Source organism: Mesocricetus auratus, unplaced genomic scaffold, assembly GCF_017639785.1.
Source record: "Mesocricetus auratus isolate SY011 unplaced genomic scaffold, BCM_Maur_2.0 Super-Scaffold_100004, whole genome shotgun sequence".
In the NCBI taxonomy this organism is placed as follows: Eukaryota; Metazoa; Chordata; class Mammalia; order Rodentia; family Cricetidae; genus Mesocricetus; species Mesocricetus auratus.
In genome coordinates, this window is record NW_024429189.1 from 36,675,711 (window position 1) to 36,702,187 (window position 26,477).

At 39.1% G+C, this 26,477-nt stretch overlaps 1 protein-coding gene across 4 annotated transcripts in view; it reads left to right on the forward strand.

Moving 5' to 3' along the window:
- B3galt1 (beta-1,3-galactosyltransferase 1) overlaps positions 1-6,604 on the forward strand; it is a 560,539-nt gene extending 553,935 nt beyond the window's left edge. For 3 of the 4 annotated variants that reach the window (XM_040745498.1, XM_040745497.1, XM_040745496.1), the window contains one exon: positions 1,700-6,604. In XM_040745498.1, coding sequence (XP_040601432.1) covers positions 1,929-2,909 — 981 coding nt within the window. In that variant the 5' untranslated portion in view covers positions 1,700-1,928 and the 3' untranslated portion in view covers positions 2,910-6,604. The remainder of the gene's footprint in view (positions 1-1,699) is intronic. The other variant, XR_005877172.1, reaches the window with a different exon arrangement.
- The last annotated feature ends 19,873 nt before the right edge of the window (positions 6,605-26,477 follow it).

The following is a 26,477-nucleotide window of genomic DNA, read 5'->3' on the forward strand; positions in this document are numbered from 1 at the left end:
TCAATTGTTCCTCAAATTATACTCATCCAATGTGTATAGCCACATATCAATAAGTAAAATGAATGAATGAATGAATGAACAACCCAATGTAATTTTCTCAAGGAAATATGTAGAGATACTGAAAACTGAGCAACTTTGAAATCAACACAACCAGGATGGTTAATTAGTTTCCATGTGTTGGTTATTTTCATGTAACTACAACCAAAGTACTTCAGAGAACAACACACAAGGAAGAACATTTATTTTACCTTATAGTTTCAGAGGCTTGGCTTCCCATTCCTTGTGGACCGTGAGACCACAATTGAAAGAATCTGGGAAAGACCTGTAGAGCATAGTGTAGAGGGTAGGTAGAATTTGGCGCACAGAAGAGCAGAACTCAGTCTGAAGGGAGATAGAGGATAATGGTCACAGGGACCAGAGTATCAGTCTACATTTTAGGAAGGCTTTATACCAATTCTCAAGTCTTTCAACAAGCATCTACCTGAGGGACTTTGTCCTAAGCATTCAAGTAGTTGGCAGAACATTTGGAATGACACTTATGGGAGGGAACAATGATATGTCTTTTTTTTTTAAATCCGAGAAAGTCTCTTGCAATGCAATATGCAGAGTGTTTTAGGCTCCTGGAGCCAGACTTAAATAGTTACCTGGTACTGATATCCCAGGCAGTTTAGCAAGGCAAATCTCTTCCCATAGTGAGATTTAAGGCTCAGGTCCCAATCTTCTGACCAGTTATTAGAGTCATGAAATTCCAGTCTTTTTGTTCTCTTCTCAGCTGTTGATTATGAGGGAGGGGTCTCACTCGGTGTCCTCCAAGCCTACTAAAGTTTAAGTAGACACCTGACAGTGAGAAAGAAGAGCATGGTGGTGGGAAAATATAGACATGGACACTGTTCACTTCATGAAGGGAAGGAACTGGAAAGTGAGGAAGGGATCAGAGATGAGAGGGATGCTCATATGTCTCTTGGGACTGCCTTCCTCCATCTTTCCATTGTAGCATCTCCAAGAGAGTGCTACCAGTCAAGGCCTAAACTTTCAGTAAATGAGTGTCTTGGGAAGACATGCTACACCCAGGCATAAAAAAGGGTAAGAATATTTTCTGAAGCCTTGGAGGAAGCAAAATTATGTGGTAAGAGCTGTGCCCAGTGCCAGATCAGGAACAGGCTGCAATGTTTCCTGTCTGAGTCAAGGAAGCATGGTACTAGCAAAGGTTTGTGGGTGGTGATCAAAACAAAACATTTCCAAATGCAGAATTGAGGAAGCAAAGCAATGTTAAGAATTGATTTCTTTATCAAAGTCAAACAATTAAAAGCTCAAAATTGGACAAATATAAGATATATGTACTGTAAGTGAGCTTCGCTGAAAGATCTGAGAGCCAAAACAGTGACTAAATGCAATGATGGCGCCTTGTGAAGAAGGGAGGCCCTTTTAGAAAATCACCAGCGTTAGTTTTACTCCCTAGCCACCTCATGCTCATGGTCAATGTATTCAAGTATTAAATATAAATATGTATAAACAATTTCTGTTCATGGGAGAGGAGAAGCTAAGAGGTTATGTCAGGGGTTTTTCAAGGCTTATGGAAATGAACGATCGTGTTTATTTTAGTCATCACTGGTAATTCTTACACCCTTATTGTATTTATTCAAGAATATGAACATAGCTAAGTAAACCTGAACAAAAATGTACTTTATTGATTTTGCAGAGTTCCCAGGAAGATTTCCGAGGCATGGAGCTGCCATCAGGTTTGAAATAAAGCACAGTGAATGTGATGGTGCCACAACACGACTGAGGTCCATGGACGCCCACCAACTAGCTCCTCTCTTGCAGCATTTTTAGATTGCTGTGTAATATGCTGCCTTTGCAAGAGGACAAGAAACTAGTGCCCAAAAGACGTGTTCTTCAGCACTGGGACTAGACCAGTTCTCAAGACAATGGCTTCAAAGGTCTCTTGCCTATATGTTTTGACCGTTGTGTGCTGGGCCAGTGCTCTCTGGTACTTGAGCATAACACGACCTACTTCTTCCTACACTGGCTCGAAGCCATTCAGTCACCTAACAGTTGCTAGGAAAAACTTCACCTTTGGCAACATAAGAACTCGACCTATAAACCCACATTCTTTTGAATTTCTCATAAATGAGCCCAACAAATGTGAGAAAAACATTCCTTTCCTGGTGATCCTCATTAGCACCACTCACAAGGAGTTTGATGCTCGCCAGGCAATCCGGGAGACCTGGGGGGATGAGAACAACTTCAAAGGGATCAAGATAGCTACACTTTTCCTCCTGGGCAAAAATGCTGATCCTGTTCTGAACCAGATGGTGGAGCAAGAGAGCCAGATCTTCCATGACATCATAGTGGAGGACTTCATTGACTCCTATCACAACCTCACCCTCAAAACCTTAATGGGGATGAGATGGGTTGCCACTTTCTGTTCAAAAGCCAAGTATGTTATGAAAACAGACAGTGACATTTTTGTGAACATGGACAACCTGATTTATAAACTCCTGAAACCGTCTACCAAGCCAAGAAGAAGGTATTTTACTGGTTATGTCATCAATGGCGGGCCGATCCGGGATGTCCGCAGCAAGTGGTATATGCCTAGGGATTTGTACCCTGACAGCAACTACCCACCATTCTGTTCAGGAACTGGTTATATCTTTTCTGCTGATGTGGCTGAACTTATTTACAAGACCTCACTCCATACCAGGCTGCTTCACCTTGAAGATGTGTATGTGGGACTGTGTCTCCGAAAGTTAGGCATACATCCTTTCCAGAATAGTGGCTTCAATCACTGGAAAATGGCCTACAGTTTGTGTAGGTACCGCCGAGTCATCACTGTCCATCAGATCTCTCCAGAAGAAATGCACAGAATCTGGAATGACATGTCAAGCAAGAAGCATCTCAGATGTTAGGGTTTTTATCACTGTAAATAAGTTTCTTTTCTAAGAAATGGGGACTAAGGTGTTGGCATTTTACAGGTGTCACCAAGGGAAAATGAACTGGTAAGGGGTTTTGTGAAGTTTTTGCTTCGTGATCCTAGTTCCTTTCTTGAATCACTAATTTACAAGTATTGGGCTCAGTCATAGAAACAGTGAGTGAGTTAGAAGGGACAGATTTCATTCTCAGGTCCTAAGACATTGCTATTTGTTTCCAAGAGTGACTCTAAATAACTGCTAGAATTTATGCATTGTGCTTCTGAGATCGAAATCTGGGTCAGGAAATGGGAACTCACTCTAAGGTCTTCATACCATCACTGCAAAAATACATAGTAACTCTTAATAATAAAAGAAATCAAAAGATACATAGTCAGGAAGACACACTGGATGTGATTTTTAATGCTGTGTGTTATTGTCACATTGGATTTTTACATATATTGCCGTGGAGTGCATACAGAATTTGTGATTCTACCAGTAATTGATTTTACCCCTGGTAGGGAGACTGTGATGAAATAGATTGGGAATTGGAACTTGAGAATCAGTTACTCTGTATGTACAGAAAACACCTAGGTTTATATTTCCAAGGATTAAATCTGGTCAGCAGGTGGGATGTACATAAAATGCTATTTTAAGTAAACAATCTTTTTTCTTTTTCAGAACAAATATTACATGGTGCCACCAAGGAGACTGCCAAACGTAGTACTGTCACCTGTTTCTTTCCGTATAATGCCTTTAAGTGCATTTTCCAGTTTTTGGATCAGGCAGGTGGATGTCTCCATGTGTAGAAAACGAGTTGGTAGAAGGCTCAGAAACAATACATAGCAGTTGATTAAATGCAAATTTAGGTATCCATTTTAACTATCATAAGCTTAGTAATAGTGTACAATGCCCCTCTCACATATTTGCAAAGCATGTGAGAAAATCTTTAACAGGTAACAGTGTTATTGAAAGATGTAACCCAGCTACCAACAAATGTAATATTCTCATGACATCTATAACATTTAAGTGCTTATAGGGGCAAAGCTGTTTTGAGATGTTCTGGAAGTTCTGTGGCTGAGATCCAAGGGAAGGAAGAATGGGGAAGCCTGAATTCAGATTCCGTTGATGCCACAAACTTATATGGACTATATGAACGGGCATCTCATTTTTTATGTGATTCTGTATGCTCACTTGTAAAATCGCTAAAAAGAAAAATCTACCTCACAGATACTGTGAGAGCAAATCACATTTGCTAATAAGCATTTTGAGGTCTTTAGTTTAAAAGGTGCTACGTAATGCCATGTATCATGCATTATGCTAAATGCTAAAATTATTACCATAATTATAAAGATGGCCATCAGTTGTGGTAACATCATCTTAATACAACAATTTACAAAATAAAGATTGACTGTGAACTATCAGTGTACCTAATTCTTCCAAGACTTTAGTGTTTCCTTGGCTATAAATCAGTTGATTGTGGAGGCTTCAATTTCTCTGCCATGTTGCTGGCTTTGGTGGCGAATCGGTCACTCCATTGTGTTGCCTTGGTATCCCAAGATGTTGAAAAGAATTTGCTTTGCTTTAGGGAGGAGACTTGCATATGCCTTGCGAAATGCATCATCACAACTTAAATCATAGGAAACATTTGCCCTGCATTCTTAAAACTCTTTACGACAAGTAGAGCTAATGTACTCCACAAAGAGGAATAAACACTCAGCACACCTACCATTCATTAGGGAACTCACTGTTGTCATGCAGAGAAAGTCCCACACCTGAAAGTGGTCTTTTATCTTTTTTCTTTGCACCTTGATGGCTGGAATACCCCCATAGAAGCTGATAGCGATCCCACTAAGGAGACAAAAAGAAGAAATGGAGTCCCATAGTCACATTCTCTCATTAGCCCCTAGATACTAACTGACACAGGACTTCCCATTTTTTAATATTAATTTGATTACAGCACAGTGTCAAGTGTTCTGGGAGGACATGAAGCAGGACAAGGTTAGCCACCCTTCCATCATCCAGCCTCAGCTGTCCTTGAACTCCAGTCCCTGGGAAAGCCTCATTTGCCTCCCAGTTGCACAGCTGAATGCAGTCTCTGTCTCCTACGATGGCTTTGCACCTACCCCATGCTCAGCCAAGCCACTTTTCATGTCCAAGAATCTCACATTATAATAACCATGTCTGTACATCTATGGATGTTTTATATGTATGTGTGGAATATGCATAGAGCCCTAATCTTGAAAAGGAGTAAAAAATCAGAAAACCAAGTCTTAAAGAAATGTTTCTTCACTTTTTTATGCTACATAGTGCCCGTATGACAAACATGTAAATGGACATCATCGATTACATGTACATATTTTAAAGGAGCTGTTTTCTTCAATTGTACGAACAGCTAGAATCTGCTTGATGTGTAACATTTTCCTCTGCATGGAACTTGGTGAGGCAAGGCCATTTGTCCAGTATTTCAATAGCCTTAAGCATGTTTACTCTTTGCTGGTTTTTTTTTTTTTTGGATGTTCAAAAAAATGTTTAACTTGTCAAGAAAAGGCTCTTATTTTCTCCTTTTGTTAGTTCTGTGACAAGAAACTGGTCAGATTACTGTCATGGTTATTTATTAAGCCATTCTTATCATTTCTTTAAGAAAAAAGTCATAATAATGGCAGTATTCTGGGGCTGGGGTTGCAACCCAGTGGTAAAGCACTCGCCTAGCATACAAAGGGCTCCGGGTTCAGTCCTCAGCACTGCAATGATGAGGTCAAAATAGTGACGGCACCAGTGGACCAGGAGTCACTCAAGTGGTTTTCTTCTAAACACTGTCTGGCTCCCCGTTATTTCTTCATTATGTACTGGATAACATCAGCGTCTATAATCTTAGAGTTTCTTCATTTATTTCTTAGAGAAAAAAAATGTTTTCTCTTTGGTGCCTCGTTTATGTGACTGTGTGTCTTCTTATCTTGGAGCAGTTTCAATATACAACAATATGACAATGTACTTTCAAATAACCTGATTCAAAATATGAAGATCGCTTTTGGTTTGAATTAAATGTGGATGAACAAAACCCCTATGTGATAAGATACAGAGGGGAAACACACTCTTTACAGAGAAGTCAAGGAAGGAGTTTTTTCAATCAATTTTCTTCTAACGAAAGACAATGTAATATTTATGTACAGTGTCTGGAATTCATTTTCTACCTTTCCTAATATGTGGGTCCGGTGTGGGAATTGATTGTATCATTTCTGTAAAGGTGAAGAAACTTTTTATAAAGCAACAGGTAACTTGTGAATGGAAGAAATAATTTACTAGAAGCACTTGATGATAATTGACATTTAGGTATATTGTTATATATGAATGATTGTATTTATGTATTTATTTGTTCAAAATTGTACATATGGCTTTGCCAAAAGTAACCGTGTTAAAGTGCACTCTCTGGGTTTGTAGTACTATTTAGGGTTATATGGGTTGCCAATCAAGCTGCTAATCAGAAAACTATTTTTTTTTGTATCAGTGTTACAACATGTGACAAATAGATAAAGCTGTCTTTTCATCACTTTCTTTACCTTCCGTTTGAAATGTAAACTGTTGGTTGAAAGCACGATGCTAATGTACAGGCCCATCTGTTAAGGGGAAGGTCACGGTTTCATAAAGCTGATTTTTTTTTAATTCCTGGGACAAATAAACAAAAGAAGAACTCATTCTATTTTTTTCTGCTTCTTTTGCATGGCTCTCTTTGGGGAGATATGATTGCTGAGAAAAGCTGATGCCTACCTGCCATAATCTTCCTAAAATTTTCAACACAGGCAATGGTTTAGCCAACTCAGAGCTCACCCATAACAGCACGAAACAAATTAGTGATCAACTTTGAGGCTTTTTTGCTCCAATAAATAAAGCACAGACTACCCCTGGGTAGAAGAGACATGTTTCTCAATTGCTTCTCATTGGCTTCAGAGAAGTGTTTTTATTGGCCTATTAAGTGTGTGTATTGAAAATTCTACCTGCAGAGGAACATTCTGTTGAGAACTTGCTTAGTACACCAGGGCAGGTTAAATCTAAGGCAAAACATCCTTTAATGTTTCACCTATATAATCTGCTTATGAGTATCACATGCAACTTTATGAGTTTATGAATGGGAAAGTTATTCCAACAGATGGGCAGATATGACGCCTGATTGCTAACTGTAAGCAAGAGACCAAGAGCTAGTTAAGAAACAAAAGGGTTTTTACATTATGATTAATTTTGATCCAGCTAAACTGATCTTCACTTTCTAAAGGAAATATAAATTTGGGCTTAGCCCCCTCTTTGCCTTATACCTTCAATTTCACAAAGGCAAAAACATAAGCTGAAATGTGTGAGTCAACAATAAAAACATAAAATATGCAGTTTATTTTTAAAAGAGAGCAATATTCTCAGAATCTTGTAACCTGATCAGAAAAATCCTATTCATTTGCAGACGCATTAAAAATTCCAATTTGTTATCTGTACCACAAACTTGAAGATGTAGCTCAGCAATCTATACTGTAGGTGCCCCAGACACATGTCGAAGTCAAGGGTACAGTTCTAAAGTGGCGACAGTCATGCCACAGTCTATGAACTACATCCACCCCATTTCCCATGAGCTAAGAAGGATTTCGTAAAGAATATGTCGGCCCTTTGATTGGACTCAGTCTATGCAATGTATTACAACAACACTAGGTGGTCTGTTCTTTCCAGTAGTATATGTGTTTTGAAAAATGAAAATCATTGCTATATTTATTGATGAAAATTTTCATCAATCCAAAAAGCATGCAACTCTACAGGTTACAGTTTGCTTTACAGTTCTGGTGTCTTAATCTAGAAGTTTAAAATATTAGTTATATGGCCATTTTTCAGAAAGTCTTGCCATCTTTGATCTAAAGAGATAGAGAAACACTGTAAAAGATGTAAGACACAAAAAATTCTGCATGTATATATGAGGAATCACATGGGCCAAGCATACTAGTATTGTCTCCTCCCCATGTAGCCAGAGGAATGACAATGTGGTCATGATTATGAATTATGTTGAAAATCAACAGCTTCAAGTATTTCTAAAATGCTTCTTTTCTCTCTTTGAATGATTTTTAAAAATTATAAAGCTTGATTTTAATTATAACAATTACCCATAGTTTAATTAATATATTGCTTAAAGATGTGTGGGTATCAAACCAAAGAGGGTAGGTTTCAAATAGCTTGATTGTCATAATTACAAACATTCTGTTTCCTCATTTACTTAATTGATTGTCATAGATTTCCAGATGAATTCACACTAGTGGAAGAGAACTGAATGCATTTCTAAAAGTGGGAGAAAAAGTATAACAGAAATGGGGCTGTTCAGAAAACATCACATAATCCATGTGAGCATGCAAAATTTCCTTTGATAACATCTTCTTATCTCTTCACTGGTTAAAATGATCACTTTTTAAGTCCAAAAGAAATGAGTTTTAAAGTATTATTGATTCAATACATCTGTAGTAACAGAGACTCTACTATGTCAGCTAGAATTGTCTAAAACTCAAGAAACTCTTCCATTCCATTTTCCTTATGGGATCTGTTAGTTTATATATTATGTCAATGATTCCTTAGGCCTCTTGCAATACCCTCAGCCCTCATCTGAAGGTAACATGGTATGTCTGGTAATATATTCTCCCTCTGAGATGTAGTTCAGAGTGTTTAGTAAGCAGTGGCCACTGGACATGGAAGGACTGAAGGGGTTCCGTTTAGTTAGCAGTAGTGATAAAGACTTTTTCAAGAATGATCTCAGCAAGTCTGAGATGAGGGGGAGAAACACACCAGAGAATTTCCACTATTACAATATCTTCAAATGTATTTAATCTTAGCTGCAGCCCTGTGCAATGGATGCTGCTATCTCCACTTGACCGATGGGGAAGCAGGCAGCAGAGAATTTTGTAATTTAAAGTGTGAATTCGGGCCTCTAGCTTTAAAGTCCATGTTCATTACCAAAATGGAAAAAAAAACATAAAGAGAACAGAAAACAACAAAATAAAAAATCTGAAAGGAACATTTAAGCAACATGTAAGTGAAAGATTCGGGAATGTTAAATCATTGACTTGATTCTGTCCAAGTCTAGTGAATATGAGTAAGATCAAAACTCCATGACCTCACTCACTTAGGTAAGCCCATTTCACTAGGAAGTTTAATAGATATTCTAGCCCTCAGAGCTCAGACATGTTTCAGTAGAAGGAATGGACAGTCTATAAATTCAATTACATATATTCCCCTGTGGAAGTAAAGGGTTCTTTGGAGAGACATCCATCATAAGCTACCTAGTTAAGAAGACAAGTACTCTGTACCCTTGGTCTATCTCCACATCTGCATCCTGCCTCAGACCACACTCATATGGGCTCTTCTCTATTTTTCCTTCCCTTCTACTGGCTTTTACAATGTATGTTAGATACCCTTTTCTTTTGGGAAAAAAATTCACAACTACAAACCTCAACTAAAGAAGCATCTGGGATAACCTGGAAAGCAAGCCATCTATGATAAGACTTCTTTTCACTTTGGAGGGTACAAACCACAGGCAGCATGTGTGTGAGAACAAATGGATAAAGGAGTCTGGATTCCTCAGATTGCCCTATGCCAAACCGCTACCTGAGAATCTTACTAAAACCACGAGTTGTGGGGCAACCCAACATTCTGACTTTCTTTTCTGCTCTCAGACAGCGCTGATGCTATTGGTAGATGATTCTACTGAGCTAGATACTACAAAGAAATACTACCAAAGGCAGTGTGTGTGTGTGTGTGTGTGTGTGTGTGTTCCCTTTGTAAACATTCACAGAGATACATGAATTTTGGAAAAATTAGACATTAAGACCTTGAATCTCTGTGTGATCTCAGAACTTGGGAGTTAAAAGCAGGACTTCAAGATCAGTCTCTGCTACATGGTTGGTTTGATGTTATCCTGAACTCTATGAGACCCTTGCCTTAAAGCAAAACAAAACAAACACTGATGTAGTTTAAGTCAGAAACTGATTCTCTCTCTGTTTTCTTCTCTGTCTCTGCCTTTCTCCCCACCCCCAGTGTGTGTGTATTCATGTGTGTGTGTGTGTGTGTGTGTGTGTGCATGCACATGTGTGTTTTGTAGCAGTTTTTTTTCTAAGACCTGTTGAAGTAAGTTGAGGTTCTACAAGTAAGCAATACACACAAAAAACAAAAATAGCTGAAAGGAAATCATTGTACCACAATTTTGCTAAATTTGTTGTGGTTTAAGCAGTAACAACTAATAAGCAAACATCTCAGGTACTGGGAGGTTGGTTCCATGCTTATGGGTCCAATCACTCACAGGTAGGTTAACTAATAAATTCATCAATTCCCTAATGGATTCATAATTTTATATCCTGGTGATAGAAACCATGCAGAAGGAATTTGTTACCTGAATGTTACCAGTATCTGTGGCCCCCTTCCTGTCTGCATTTTTGGTTTGTGGCCTCCACAAGGCCAGCAGATTTCCACCATAAATTTCTGCTTCTTCAAGACTCAAAAACAAGAGTTGACTGCCCGTGCTCATAAACCTCAGAACCTGTGAGCTCTAATAAATCCTTTCTCCTAAGACAAAGAGTTTACAAGGAGAAAGGATTTATTAGAGCTCACTGAATAACACAAAGAATGGATGGGATAAACACGTTTAACTAGGCTACCAGACTTCTGACTCCAGAGCACCAGGAAGCTGGAAGAAAACAGTGGAGAAGGTCACAACAGTCTGTTCTATGTCAACAAATGTTAACCAACCCCCACACATGCCATATAAAATGCCAATGGTTCCCCAGGAATATGACCATTCCAATTTACACACCTCTTGGAAGGACTAATGTTTGGGAGAGAGGACAGACGCCTGTTTGGGCATGAAAAATATCAAACAAATTCTAAGCTAGACCTATTGTGCCCAAATTCTGAACCCCCAAATCACCAAGAGGCCCATTTCGATGCAAAAGCAAAGAGTCTTTTATTGTAGATGTTTAACGAGCTAACCCCATTAGCTCAGGCCCTTCACCCCACCACCATGGTGAATAGCTGGAGAAAGACCCCAAGCAACCTCGAGGCAGGGATCTTAAAGGGCAGCATAAGGGGAGTGTTTAGGGGTATGAAACAGTCTCAGGTTTGGTGCACTTCCAGGTTTGGATGACCTGCTCTGTGTTGATTGGTCAACTAGTTGTTATGGCCCATAGGCCCTCCCAAGACAGTTGCTATGTTCTGAACATCACTGTTGTGCACTGTCCGTTAAGCACACCCAAAGTCATAAAGCACAACCCCCCAGCTAATTTCTGATTGGTTCCTTGCCATGAGGAGGGCATCTGACCTTAGTGACCAGGACAGGAGCGGCAAGGTCATACAAGCCCATGTTAGCCTGTAATGGCTGCTAAAATGGGGGACTGGTCACTACAGACCTACTCCCAAAATAAATTCAATATTTATCATTTCTTCCATTAGGTAACTGAGAAATCAAGAAATTAAGTAGACTAGAAATTTTTTTGATGATAGAGAGAAATCATCCAAATTCCATGTCTTTTGATTTAAGATCAATGCTCCAGCTCAACTATATTATACTGTTGTCAATTCCATTTAGCATTTTGAAAATAAAGTACGGGAAAATCCTAGAGTTAAATTCTAATGCATCCAAGGTCAAATGGGTAGAACAGTGCTTGAAGTTTACAAACAAGCCTTTAATGCAAGAAAAAAAGGGGGGACAGGGGTTGAAATCAAGGCATGAAGCTCAAAGAACATGCAAATGGATAGACAACAGGGCCAGAGTCTATAGAAGAACCAGAAGATTCAAAGACAGAACCCATCCTTCTGCTGCATACAAGAAACACACCTCAGCCTCAAAGACAGACATTACCTCAGAGTTAAGGGTTGAGAAAAGATTTTCCAATCAAAAGGACCCAAGAAACAAGCAGGGGTAGGCAATTGTTTTTCAAAGAAAGAAGTACATGAATTGCAATTATTTATTGTGTATTTTCCATTTCAATCCATTAATAAAAAGGAAGAGAAAATGACATATTAGAGAGCTGGTGATTAAGATGATGAGAATTTTCAAAAGCAATGATGGAGCAGAAAGCAGAAGAGTAAAAACAAAAAGCAGCAGTTCAGGGTAAAAGGGGAGAGTTACACCTGAGTAAGAGTCCTCCACTTGTGGGAAGTAGCTGTCATGGAATCTAAACCTCTTTCAAGTCAAAGTCTATTCCAGATAAGAATAGATATGAGGGAGGTATTCCCAAAACTAAATACCAATCTATTCTTCTTCTGAAGAAGGGTTTGTATCAATATTTTTCTATATATGTTTGATTTTTTGCATGTGTCTCTTTGCTTTGCTTCTGAGATCAGTAGCAAAATCTCTTCTCCTTTTTGCATTTAACTTTTCTCATGTGCTGAAGATTGTATCTCAGAAATTACACATATGACATGCCTAACATTGTAAATGGAGGAAGTTGTTTTCTCTTCATGTTAAAAGGTTGTTACAACCCAAATAATCCTATTTTAAAGTGAAATAAAGATCTTCACACAAGATTTCTAACAAACCTTATGGTTTTGAAATGGTTTCAATTGAGACGCTTGTCATCTTGTATTTGTCACTTGGGTAATAATACCCTTGGGCAGGATATTAACAGAAGTCTCTGGAGGCATCTCCGTTCATTCAAGTGTTCTTTCAAAAATATTTCTTGGCGTCTATTGAGGAAGTAGACACAGTGTTAACAACAAGCAATACACATTTTAAAAACTTAGTTGGCAATATTCTTTTGAAAGCTCAAGCTTATTTGAAATAATATTCAAGATCAGAATATTTCTCCAAATTCCTAACTCATGGATGCCTTCATGCTAGCAGGATTTGTGATTATACTAACCAAATCAGAAGTTTCCGTATCATTATCCTTGGGATCAACATTTCTTTCTCTTAAGAATAAACTCCAGTGTATTAAATGTCTATTAATTGGAGAAGAAATGTAGTGATATACTTACCAGTATTGTATATTTGTGTCTCCAATTCTTATTTCCCAAACCCATCAAAAATGTATTTTAAACATGCCTGTGGTGGCACAGGCCTTTAATCCCAGAATTCAGTAAGGAGGTAGACCTCTTAGTTTGAGGACAGTCTGGTCTACACGGAGGAGCCCCCCACACACACACCCATGAAGAGTGTGTTTTAATCAACACATTCTGGTGACTTTTTTATTTATCTTTGAACTAATGAAAGATTATATGGAATACTAATTTCTTAACAGGTTTACTAATGTAAAATAAAAATATATTTTGTGAAATTAAAATAAGCATATTGCACCATGGGTAATGTATATAATTCAATGAAATCCTCCAGGGAGCAGACCTATCTCAGCCCTTTATCCTAAGTCACTATACAAGTAGGCATGGTTTGAAATCTTACATCATCCTTACATTCTCAAGCATCTGTCTCACCAAGTTTGATTGACTATGAAGTGAATAAGGAATAAAAGATCTTTTGAAGTCATTTCTCCTACACAAAGTAGCTGTTCCGTGGTCTAGGATGAACTTACATACCAAACTTAATTTCCCCAAATTTTCAGACCGAACCCAAATGCTACTTACTTGTGAAGTTCTTTATTATGTTTTTATCATGCTAAAAACAAACAAACAAACTAATGAAAAGCACTCAAGGGTAGTAATCAGTCATGTATTATGAGGGTTGTGAGATCTCAATACATTCAATGATGACCCTTAATCTCCCCAGTAAGGTTCACCAGATAAAATGTGTCACACTTATCCAAGAGCTGGTGAGTTTCTTCAGAATGGATCAAACTTATAATTACCAACAGTGGACTTTACAAGTCTGTTTTATCTTCTCCACAAACCTTCTTTTTTCTAATTTTTCCCATCCCAGTATTTGGCTGCTTAAGTTTCAGTTACATTGGAAGTTCAAGAATCATCCTTGACATTTTCTTCTATCTCATGCAAAATCTGCATCCTAAGGTCCTCTCATTTTTAAAATATAATTTTCAGTTTTGGGGATTATAATATAATTACAATTCCCCTTCCTCTCTGCTCTTTCATGTATCCCCCAAGTTCTCTATTTCAAAAGTATGGCCTATTTTTCTTTAATTGCTGTGAGATATATACATATGTGTTTGTGTGCATGCATGTGTATTTATGTATATTGGAGTACATGTATAAGTATAACCTGCTCAGACTGTGTGATGAACTTGTGTTTATATTTCCAGGGATGACCATTTGTTATTGAATAACCATTCAGTGTGCTTTTCTCTGGAGAAGACTATTTCTCCATCCTCAAATTCCTTAATCGTCTTTAGTTATTTGAACTTTCCCCTGTCTACATTATCACATCCATTATTGTTTTCTTTGTTCAGCTTCTGTTTAAGTACTGTTGGTGAGATAAATGGGTGTAGTTTCGACACTCCTAGGAGACACAATCGCACAGCATACTCGCCAGTTCTCTGGCCCTTACAGTCTTTCCATTAGTCTTTTCTCAGGTAGTCTTGTCTCTCACAGGTACCCTTCCCATGGGCTCTGAGAACTTCCTCCCATGGATGACTTACTGTAAGTGTCTGTCATCAGAGAAATTGCCCCATCTGAAATCAATTCTTCTTATTCATTTGTACAGTCCTCAGCTCTACTAGCTGAGCTATCGAAGGGACACATTTGTACAGTACTTTATTTGATTCCTTTATCAGAATTACCAAGATTTATAGTTGTCAGTTTACTTGACCATTCATTTGTTCCATCTCCATTCACTCTTTTCAAACGCAGTCTCCATGAAGGCCTGTGCCTGTTTTGTCCACCACATGTCTAGCACCTAGCATGGAGTTAGACAAGGACAGTGTCCAAGAAGTAATTGTGGAGTACCTAAATCAATTAAGTTCACAGGCAACTCAAGGAAAATACCAAAATTTCAAACAGTTCTCAAAGCAAAAGATTTTCCCCATCATTCTAATTTTATTTTAAACTTACTTTGTCCTTTAAAAGTAGCAAAAGTCTTAAACATAATTTGGGAAGTTTAAGTATCCAAATGTATGCTTGACCACTAGTGATTCAATCATGAAGGCAGGGAGCTCACACCCAGGCCCTGGGTAGATTGCTGACTTCTTTTAGCTACTAGAAAATAACTATCATGCTGACCCTCAGTCTTCTATTTTTTTCCATAAGCCTCCTGCTAGCGAATATAATCTGTCTAACACTCAGAGGTCTGATTCTATTATCTCTTACCAGTTACTCTTTAAATGGGAGAATGAAGGATGAAGGCAATGTGATTACCTGATCCTTGGGGAGCCAGCCCCTGCTTCCTCAATCCTCCCTTAGCATCCTGTACTCCAATCTTCTCTTCTTGTGCATTTTTCATATGTTATCTTTTCTGCTTGAAACCTTCCTTCCCCCTCCCTCTTATGCCCCAACCTGTTCACCTGGAAGTTGATTCTCACACTGCAGTTCCAAGCTCGGAAACTTTCCTTCTGGAAGTTGTCCTCAATGCTTTTCTTTCCCTGTCTAGACGTCTATTGTAGATACACAAAGTGGCATGTTCTGCTTGGCCATTGAACATCAGTCATTGTCCCAGCACCTCTGTGTATCTCATCTAGACAGTGCTCCACAAGGGCAAGCATCAAGAGCCTTCGTCCTTTTGTCTAGTCCAGCACACATGTATGCACCAAATGTTCACTGGTACGTACTACTTGTGAGACACATAATATGAGCACTGCGGATAAAGCAACAAACAAATAAACCAACAGCAAAAGTCCAACCACTACAGTTGTGACTTCTTGATCAAATAATCCTATGTCCAGTTCCCAGAACAATGCTGGGCCAAAGTTGTGATTCCCTAGTCTATCGATCAATTCAGCAAAGACATACTGAACATTTACTGTATGCCTATCTCTAGAGCATTGAAGATGATGGCAAAAAGGCAAATAAATTGAATCTTTACCATAGGGTCTTAGAGTACAGAAAAGACAGGTTTCAAGCTAATAACATATAATTACACAAAAACAGACTTTGGATACCTTACTGCCAACTGTTTATTTGTACCATTTTATTTTACACCTCCATTAGGGTAAAGGTCAGCAAAATATAACACCCTGTGCCTTTGTAAATAATGCTCATTGGGACATACTGACCATAAGCCTCTCTTTGCAAGTTGTTTGTGGATACTTGGCCTCTTCAAGTCAGAGCTAAGCCTTTGTAACAGAGATCTTTTGTCTACAGAGCTTACAAATTTACTTTGTGCCTATTTACCATCAACCTTCACATCAGAGGATAATGAAATCAACTAGTTGGGCTCATTAGTACTTTTTAAAATGAAATAAAGTGGGACAGAATGGTTCAAAATTAGATGAAATAGGTAAATATTGGTGTGGAATGGAAAGGAGGGGAGGAGAGGGGAGGAGAGGAGAGGGGAGAGGATCGGAAGGGAGGGGAGAGGAGGGAAGTGGAGGGAAAAGAAGGTGAGGGAGGTAGCAGGGAGGAGGGAAGGGGAGGGAAGTCAAGCCCTAGCTATGGCAGCCAGAGTGGGCAGCAGCTATTCGCACTGCATTCACAGGCAGGAAGCAGGAAGAGAGAGAGAGATGAATACAGCTATTGACCTCACTCCCTCCTTATTCAGTCCACAACTTCAGCCCGGAGGATGGTGCTGTCCACGTTCAGCTTCTGTCATTTTTACTCAGCTAACACTTCCTCAAAATACCTTCACAGACAGACCTAGCTGTGTGTTTCCGTGGGTGACTTTAAGCATGTGGGGTTAATAATGAAAATCAACCATCAGGTTAGGACTGGGATGTACCTCAGGCAAGGGTGCTTACCCAGCATGAGTGTGTGTAGCATCCTAAATGTTAATTTTGGCAGTAAATAGTTTTCACAACTATTCTTATTTCCTTTAAGATGAAACAGAGTTTTAAAGTCTTATTCCACAATTACATGAGATAATATTTGACAAATCACTCATGCAAATAACTGATAAGTGAATGATATGAACCCATGAATGAATGCTAAATATTTTTCATTTAATAAATATTTGCAATTATTTATTATATATCAAAACTTTATCATAGTGTTGCCTATATGAAAGTTAGTAAGGCAGCACTCTCTTCTGGGAGGACTGAGAGTGTGGAGAAAGAGTAAATCCTGATTATATATAACATGATCATTTGTGTATTAGAGGTATATAGGGAATCATGTAAAGACGAGAAAGCAAAATTAAGCTATAGGGCTTTGTGTAACCATAGTAACATAATATAAACAAAGTAAGATTGAGTCAAATCTTATCAAGAATACACATATGTATTATAAATAATAAAAACCCAGACATAGATATTGGCTCATACCAAAAGGGGCCATCCCATCCTCAGCATGACTGCAGATTGCCTGAGCTCCTGTCTGCTCCCACCTTACTTTCCTCTCTCATGCTGGGATTAAGTGCATGCACCGCCCCCCCAGCTTCTATGGCTAACTGCCCCTACCATTGGGATCGTTGGGACATTCATTGTGGGAGCTGGAGAGCACTTAGGAGAAAGATGGAGACAGGAGATACGAAGAAGGGCGACAAGACAGGATTCTGATCAAGGTGACAACTTTATTTCACGCCAAAGGGATTTATGTAGGGGAAGGGAGGAGGGGAAGGAATGGGGGTGTGCTGCAGCTGCAATGAGCCTGGCAGAGCAAAGTTCAGTGGGAGGGGTAGGTCATCCTGTGTCCTCTGGTAACCTAACTGCAGATTCTAATTTTATCTTTCACATTCTACCTTCTATTGTTCAAGCCTGTGCTCTAGTGAGTAGGCAGATAAGCCACAGGTCTGTTTCCTCAGAACTTGCTTCCTCTCTTGAGAGGGGGGTATTTTAGCAATGTGACCTGGAGTCAGGACTTCTCAGTGAGGAGGGCTTGATAATACTATGGCTGAATTATGGCGAAGGCCCCAAAAAGCTAACCAGTGTGACTGCTGGGATTAAAGGTTTGTGCTACCACTGCCTGGCTTCTATGACTAGCTAGTGTGGTTAGCTTTGCACTCTGCTCTTTAGGCCAGCTTTATTTGTTAGACAAATATTTGTTAAACAAAATATCACCACACAAGGAAAAAGAATAGTAGAGTGAGAAAAAGTAGGAGAAAAAGCCTGCTGCTAGCAAGTTTTTGAAACTTAATGGCTGCTCTAGAAAATGGGAAACATAATTACTGAAATGTCTTAAAGCAGAGTAACAGTAGCACTGAGGTATTCCAGTCTGTTTTGGATTCCATTGAACATCTATTTGGACTTAACTAACAAAGGGTGAGACTAGACCATTGGACTGCAGGACTAAGTGGGCAGGTGCAGTTGTGATTGCAGCTGTCACATGCTAAAGTTCCTCCTTGGTGAGATATTTTTGTCAATACTGCCTGCATGGCAGATTACCTCACACTTAGTAGAACAGTCTAGGTATGTTGAGTGGTGCATCACTCATAAATCAATTAGCAAGACTAACATTAAACCTACATTCAACTCAAACCTCTAGATCTTTCCTATAAAAGAGCATACGCGCTTCTTTTGTTAGTAATGAAGGAGCGTTTGGGGAAGGGGTGAAGCAATGTCGAAGTGGAAGGAAAGGACAGGCAGGTGGAAGTGGAGGGAAAGGATGGGGTGGGGGTAGAAGAGGCCACTCAGGTGGTTAGGTGATTGCACTCACCTGGCGTTCCTTCGTAACTAACCACTTTCCAAACAACTTGCAAGCACGCACACACACACACACATACACACACACACACACACACACACACACACACACGCATGCACGCAGCATTAATCCTACCACACTTACTATTCAATATGTTTCTCTTTTTAATTGACATGTATTAATTGTATGTATGTATGGACTATCATGTGAAATTTCAATATATGTATGCAGTGTATAATGATCAGGTCATAATTGGCTCTCTGTTACCTCAGTTTCTCATCATTTCTTGGTTTGGAAACATTCAAAATCTCTATCAACTGTTTTGAAATATTCAACTAGCTGTTGTGAGCCATAGTTATTTTCCTGCTGATGCACTTGTTATTTAGTGTATTCCCTTAATAATAGTTTTCCTAGGTCTATTGTTATTCATTAATGATAACATTAGTGATATTTTCCACATTATCTTGAATCCTATTTTATTAAAGGCATACATATTTATGTGTTTTTCACTTATCACATACATCATGCTAATGGACACATTATATCTCTGCTGTGGTACATATAATTTAATCAAAATGTCTCCAACTATCAGATATTTCTGACAAACATTGTGAATAATCATTCCAAGAAGACAAGCAAGAATTCCTCCTGGGTTAAGAAATTGTGTATTAAAATTGCATTTTCTTGCTTTCAAGATACAACTACTATCTGCCATGTGACAGCACTAAGTTCACAGAGGAAGCCCGAATAGAGAAGTGCAGCTTGCAGTTGTACTTGAAGAATGGGGCATTCCTCCCGTGCCTTGGGGGAAGTCACGCTGCTGCTGCTGTCTGACTTGCCTAGTAGAAGCCTGCCTGAGCAAAGCTTGGCCTTTGGCATTCCGAGGAAGCAAATTCTTCCAGCAGCACAGAAGTCACTAGCATCCAACCCATCACATTGATCTCAGCCTCCCCCGCAGAGACCTGGGTAAGTCTTTATTTCTCACAAAGGGGAATCAAATGCCTTCATTTGAGCAGGAAAGTTTATGTGGTCTGGGCAGCTCTCTGCCACAGTTATCTCAGAGTTTATTGTTCTATTCCCAGGAAAACAGTCTGTGGAAATCATTAGGCAGAATCTGCCTTGCAGAACCCAGTGTACCCTCTTCACATGAAGGTCTCCTTCAGTTCATTTCAAAGTAACCTCACACTGGGAAGGGCTGCTTTTCTAAGGCTTGGAGAAAGAAAGAGACAATAGCAGGCAATTACTTAATTACTTGCAGGTTCAGAAACGATAAAGCATCAAAATACATGGCTATCCCATGTATTAGATAATTAATAGTGTTATACCTTTATCAACTACCAGTGAGTCAAAATGATGTATGTTTCTTCGCAGTATTCCCATTTCTCATTCCGTTCTTCACCATGAGGTGTAGGTGTGAGGCCAGAAATGATCTTTTCTTTTACCTGACAAAGCTCCATCTTCAAAGGCTCAGACCCCACGTGGAAGTCTGGGATGACTCTAGGCACATAACCAAAAAAGTATTTCTCTGTTGCAAGACGAATAGAAGGAAATAATCTCAGTGATGGAAGAATTTTTGAGATGATTTACCCCATGATTCTCCAATGCCTTCCACTTGCTGGGCCCCCTGACTACAAAAAGCCTCACTGCTCAAACTTTCAGAAATACAGACAATCACATCCTGGCCCCGGGGATTCTGAAACAACAGGACAAGATCATAGGTTACTCTCCTGCTAAGCCATGTCTAAAAACCAAGAAAAGAATCCAACTACTATATTGTCATAGAAGAATGGACACCAGAGAGAAAGGTATTCAACCAGCTGCTTACAGGGGCAAGAACAAAATCATAGACCATAAAACTGTATTTCATAAAACTGTAACTACACGATAAAACTTTCAAACACAACTTTAGGGTTCCCTAAAATGAATGAAATAAGTAATCAGACTAGTGGGCTATGTATTCACTTTTGGAGAATAGTTATGCTTTCTTCCCTGAAAAAGAACCTTGGTGACCAATTATAGAGAAGTAGAGTGCTAGTCATGGTGTCTCCTCTCTTTCCTATGCCCTTCCTTATTCGCTCAACACAGACTCTCACAGACCAAGGCACAGAAGGGCAAAATGTGTTTAGAAAATATTTGTAATGGAGTCTAGGCACCTCCAATTATATCAGACTTTGCTAGGCCCTAGTGATATAATTAATGAACAACAACAAAAGAAACATTCCCTGCCACAATAAAGTTTATGCTTTAATGGGGGTTTAAGGATAATTAAATAGGCAATTTATAATTTGGGGTAGTGAATATTATGATAAGTTAATCGGGTTACAGGGAGTAACCAAACCTTTAAACTCTTCCTATAATTACAAAGAAACAGTTTGCACTTTCAGACATTCCTACAGATTCATAACACTCAGAGAAAAACCCTAAAATGCATAGATAAGTAGCTAGAATTACATCAGCTCAAAATTCCATCCAGGGCTATGATGGATTAAACAGCTTCTAAACACTCCCTATAAAAAATTCAATAGGACTGGATAAAATGATCAAAGACAACTCTTCCAGAACTCTGGAAATGAGCTAACAGTGTTTATTCATTTAAAAAAAAGCTGCTGGAACTATATGCAACAACAGTGGCAATCACAGGCCTTATTGCCTTTGGGTTCCTGTTCCTCCCCCATCCCGCTCTCAAACCCTTCTCCCCCACCTCAGCTAAGGAGATAGTGCTTTTGCCAGGGTGAGGCTAGTCCTGGAGTGAACACCATCACCGAAGGGCACTGACTTGCTCTGGAATAGAAAGTACAAACCTGTGCTGTCAGTAAAGGTAGGTGCTGGGGATCAGTAGCTCTAAGATGATCAGCAGCTGGGCTCTCTGGAAGGGACAGCACTAGCTGGGAAGATAGGATGACCTGGACAGCAGAGATCACCAAGCAACATTGCACCTAGTAGTGAAATGTCACTTTCCTTTAAAGACTGAAAACAGGCAATCACTTATGTTTAACATGCCATTGGGTGTTTTAGCAAGTACAAGCAAAGCATAAACTAGACGTTTACAGGATGAAGAGGAAGAAATAAAAGTGTTTATGTCTAGATAATGTGAGCTTGTGGGTAGAAAATCCCAAGGTACGACAATGAGCAAACAAACCCTCCAAATTACCAGACACTATCAGAGAATTTAGTGAGCTTTTGCTTGGTGAGATCTCTACACAAAAATCAATTGCAATTCCTTACAGCAACAGTAAAAATTCAACCTGAAAGCTTAAAGCAATTTATTGTCCAAAGTATCAAAAGCAATGAAATATTTAAATTGTTAACAAAAGTAGTTTAAGAGCTGTATATCGAATATGATAATAAGTTACTGAGTTAATAAAAAAGATTAAATAAATGGAGACATCTCATGTGTGTGGCTAAGATTCAGCAACCAAAACCCTCACTACGTTTTGTTTTCTTAATTGAAAGTTTGACTCTAAAGCTTACATATAAGGGATCTTAAACTGAATAGTCGAGACAATTTTAAAACAAGAACTAAACTTATATCAACCAATTTAAAACTAATGCAAAATAGATCAGTAAATCAAGATATTGTGATATTAGTGTAAGGATAGAAAGTGAGTTTAGGAAATAGAACTCAGAATTCTGGAAGGAACCCTATAATGTAAAGCCCAAACAATTCTTTTCTTTTTTTTTTTGAAACACTTTTTATTATATATTTAAATTAGAAACAAGCTTGCTTCCTATGTCAGTCCCAGCTCCCTCTGCCTCCCCTCCATGCCCGTTCCCCCTCACCAGACCCCTCTGGCCCCCCATCCAATCCCCACTCCGTTACCCAGAGAGGGTTAAAGCCCTCCATGAGGGATCTCTAGAGTCTGTAATGTTGTTCCAGGGAGGGCCCAATCCCTCCCACAAATGTCCAGACTAAGAGAGCATCCCTCATTGTGACATAGGCACCCAAAGTCCATTTGTGTGCCAGGGATAAATACTGATCTACTACCCAAAGCCCCATAGCTTTTCTAGGTCACCTCACTGACACACACATTCAGGGGATCTGGATCAGTCCCATGCTGGCCTCTCAGCCATCAGTCTGGGGTCCAAGATCTCCCCCTTGTTCAGGTCAGCTGTTTCTCTGGGTTTCACAGGCCCAGTCTTGACCACTTTGCTTATCAGTCCTCCCTTTCTGTCACTGGGCTCCAGAAATTCAGTTCAGTGTTTAGCTGTGAGTGTCTTCCTCTGCTTCCGTCTGTCACTGATTGGAGGTTCTAGGATGGTATGTAAGATAGTCCTCAAAATCATTATTAGGGAGGGGCATTTAAACTAGTCTCTCCACTACTGCTTAGTTTGCCAGTTGGTGTCATCCTTGCAGATCTCTGGAGATCTCACTAATGCCAGATCTCCCCTCAAACCTAGAATGACTTCCTCTATTATGATATCTCTCATCCTGCTCTCCTCTATTCTTCCCCCAGCTCAACCTTCCTGCTCCCCCATATCCTCCTTTCCCCTCCTCTTCTCCCCCTCTCTTTTTACTGGGTCCTTCTACCCTCCCACCCATGCTCACAATCAGCTCAGGAGACCTTGTCTCATTCCCCCTTCTCTAGGATACCATGCATATCTCTTTTAGGGTCCTTCCTGTTTCCCAGATGCCCGGAATGTAGACTGAAACTCCCCTGATTCATGTCTAAAATCCATATATGAGTGAGTACATACCATGTTTCTCTTTTGTGAATGGGTTACCTCACTCAGGATGGTTTCTTCTAGTGCCATCCATTTGCCTGGAAATTTCAAGATTCCATAGGTTTTTATTTTCTGCTTAGTGGTACTCCATTGTATAAATGTATAACATTTTCTCTATCCACTCTTCAGGTGAGGGGCATCTAGGTTGCTTTCAGGTTCTGGCTATTACAAATAGTGCTGCTATAAACATAGTGGAACATAGGTCCTTGTTGTATGAATGTGAATCTTTTGGGTAGATGCCTAAGAGTGGAATTGCTGGGTCTTGTGGTAGACTGATTCCCATTTTTCCTGAGGAATCTCCATACTGATATCCAAAGTGGCTGTACGAGCTGGCACTCCCAACAACAGTGAAGGAGTGTTCCCCTTTCTCCACATCCCCTCCAGCATAAATTGTTATTGGTGTTTTTTTATTATAGCCATTCTGACAGAGGTAAGATGGTATCTCAGAGTTGTTTTGATTTGCATTTGCCTGATTGCTAGGGATATTGAGCACTTTCTTAAGTGTCACTCAACCATTTTAGTTTCCTCTATTGAGAATTATCTATTTAGTTCTGTAGACCACTTTTTAATTGGATCCTTTGGTGATTTGGAGACTTGCTTCTTGAGTTCTTTGTAGATTTTGCAGATCAGCCCTCTGTCAGATGTGGGGTTAATGAATATCTTTTCCCATTCTGTAGGCTGCCTTTTTGTCTTTTTGACTGTGTCCTTTGCATTACAGAAGCTTCTCAGTTTCAGCAGGTCCCATTTGTTAATTGTCAATTTCAGTGTCTGTGCTACTGAAGTTATGTTCAGGAGGCAGTCTCCTGTACCAATTCGTTCAAGGGTACCTCCCACTTTCTCTTCTAAGAGGTTCAGTGTGGCTGGATTTATGTTGAGGTCTTAAATCCATTTGAACTTAAGTTTTGTGCATGGCAATAGACATGGATCTATCTTCTGTCTTCTACATGTCATCATCCAGTTATTCCAGAGCCATTTGTTGAAGATGCTTTCTTTTTTCCATTGTATAATTTTAGCTTCTTTGTCAGAAATCATGTGTTCATATGTATGTGGGTTAATAACAGGGTTTTCAATTCGATTCCATTGGTCTGCCTGTCTATTTTTGTGCAATACCAAACTGTTTTCATGACTATAGCTCTACAATAGAGCTTGAAGTCAGGGATGGTGATGCCTCCTGATGTTGCCTTGTTGAACAGGGTTGTTTTGGCTATCCTGGGACCTTTGTCTTTCCATATAAAGTTGAGAATTGTTCTTTCAAGGTCTGTGCTAGGATTTTAGTGGGGATTTCATTGAATCTGTAGATTGCTTTATGCAAGATTGCCATTTTTACTATATTGATCATACCTATCCAAGAGCATGGGAGATCTCTCCATTTTCTGGTGTCTTCTTTAATTTCTTTCTTTAAAGACTCCAAGTTCTTGCGATACAGGTCTTTCACTTGTTTGGTTAGCGTTACCCCAAGGCATTTTTTGTCGTTCGTGGAAATCGTAAAGGGTGATGTTTCTCTGATTTCTTTCTCAGCCCTTTCATCGTCTGTATATAGTAGATCTTGAGTTGATCTTGTATCCTGCCAATTTGCTGAAGGTATTTATCAGGTATAGGAGTTCTCTGATAGAGTTTTTTGGATCACTTATGTAAACTATCATATCATCTGCAAATAGTGAGTTTCACCTCTTCCTTTCCAATTTGTATCCCCTTAATCTCCTTTTGTTGTCTTATTGCTTTAGCTAGAACTTCAAGTACAATATTGAAGAGGTATGGAGACAGTGGACAGCCTTGTCTTGTTCCTAATTTTAGAGGAACTGCTTTAAGTTTCTCTCCATTTTGATGTTGGATGTTGGTTTGCTGTATATAGCTTTTATTATATTTAGGTATGTTCCTGTGATCCCTGATCTCTCCAAGAACTTTATCATGAAGGGATGTTGGATTTTGTCAAAGGCTTTTTCAGCATCTAGTGAGATGATCATGTGATTTTTGTTTCTCAACTTGTTTATATGGTGGATTACATTCATGGATTTTCGTATGTTAAACCATTCCTGCATCCCTGGGATGAAACCTACTTGATTATGGTGGATGATTTTTCTGATGTGTTCTTGGATCTGATTTGCCAGTATTTTATTGAGTATTTTTGCATCAATGTTCATGAGTGGTCTGAAGTTCTCTTTCTTCGTTGTTTCTATGTGTGGCTTGGGTATCAAGGTTATTGAAGCCTTGTAAAAGAGTTTGGCAAAGACCCTTCTGCTTATATTGCATGGAATACTTTGAAGAGAATTGGTATAAGCTGATCTTTAAATTTCTGGTAGAATTCTGCACTGAGGCCATCTGGACCTGGGCTTTTTTTTGTTTGGGAGACTTTTGATGACTGTTTCTATTCTTAGGGTTTATTTAAATTGCTTATATGTTCTTGATTTAATTTTGGCAGGTGATATCTATCCATAAAGTTGTTCATTTCCTTTAAATTTAGTACAGAATTTCAAAGTATGACCTGATGATTCTCTGTCCGTTGTTATGTCCCCCTTTTCTTTTCTGATTTTATTAATTTGCATGTTCACATTCTGCTGTTTGGTGAGTTTGGATAAAGGTTTGTCTATCTTGTTGATTTTCTCAAAGAACCAACTCTTCGTTACATTAATTCTGTGTATTGTTTTCCTAGTTTCTACTTTATTGACTTCATCCCACAATTTGATTATTTCCTGGCATCTACTCCTCAGGGGTGAGTTTGCTTCTCTTTGTTCTAGAGCATTCAGTTGTGCTATTAATTCTCTAGTGTGACTATTCTCCAGTTTCTTCATGTGGGCACTTAGTGCTATGAACTTTCCTCTTAGCACTGCTTTCAATGTGTCCCACAAGTTTGGGTATGTTGTGTCTTCGTTCTCATTGAATTCTAGGAAGTCTTTTATTTCTTTTTTTATTTCTTCTTTGGCCCTGGAGTGATGCAATTGTGCATTATTCAATTTCCATGAGTTTGTATGGTTTCTGCAATTTGTGTTGTTGTTGAACTCTAACTTTAAAGCATGGTGGTTTGATAAAATACAAGGAGTTATTCCAACTTTTTGTGCCTGTTGAGGTTTGCTATGTTGCCAAGTATGTGGTCGATTTTTGAGAAGGTTCCATGTGGTGCTGAGAAGAAGGTATATTCTTTTGTGTTTGGATGGAATGTTCTATAGATGTCTGTCAAACCCAATTGTGTCACAACTTCTATTA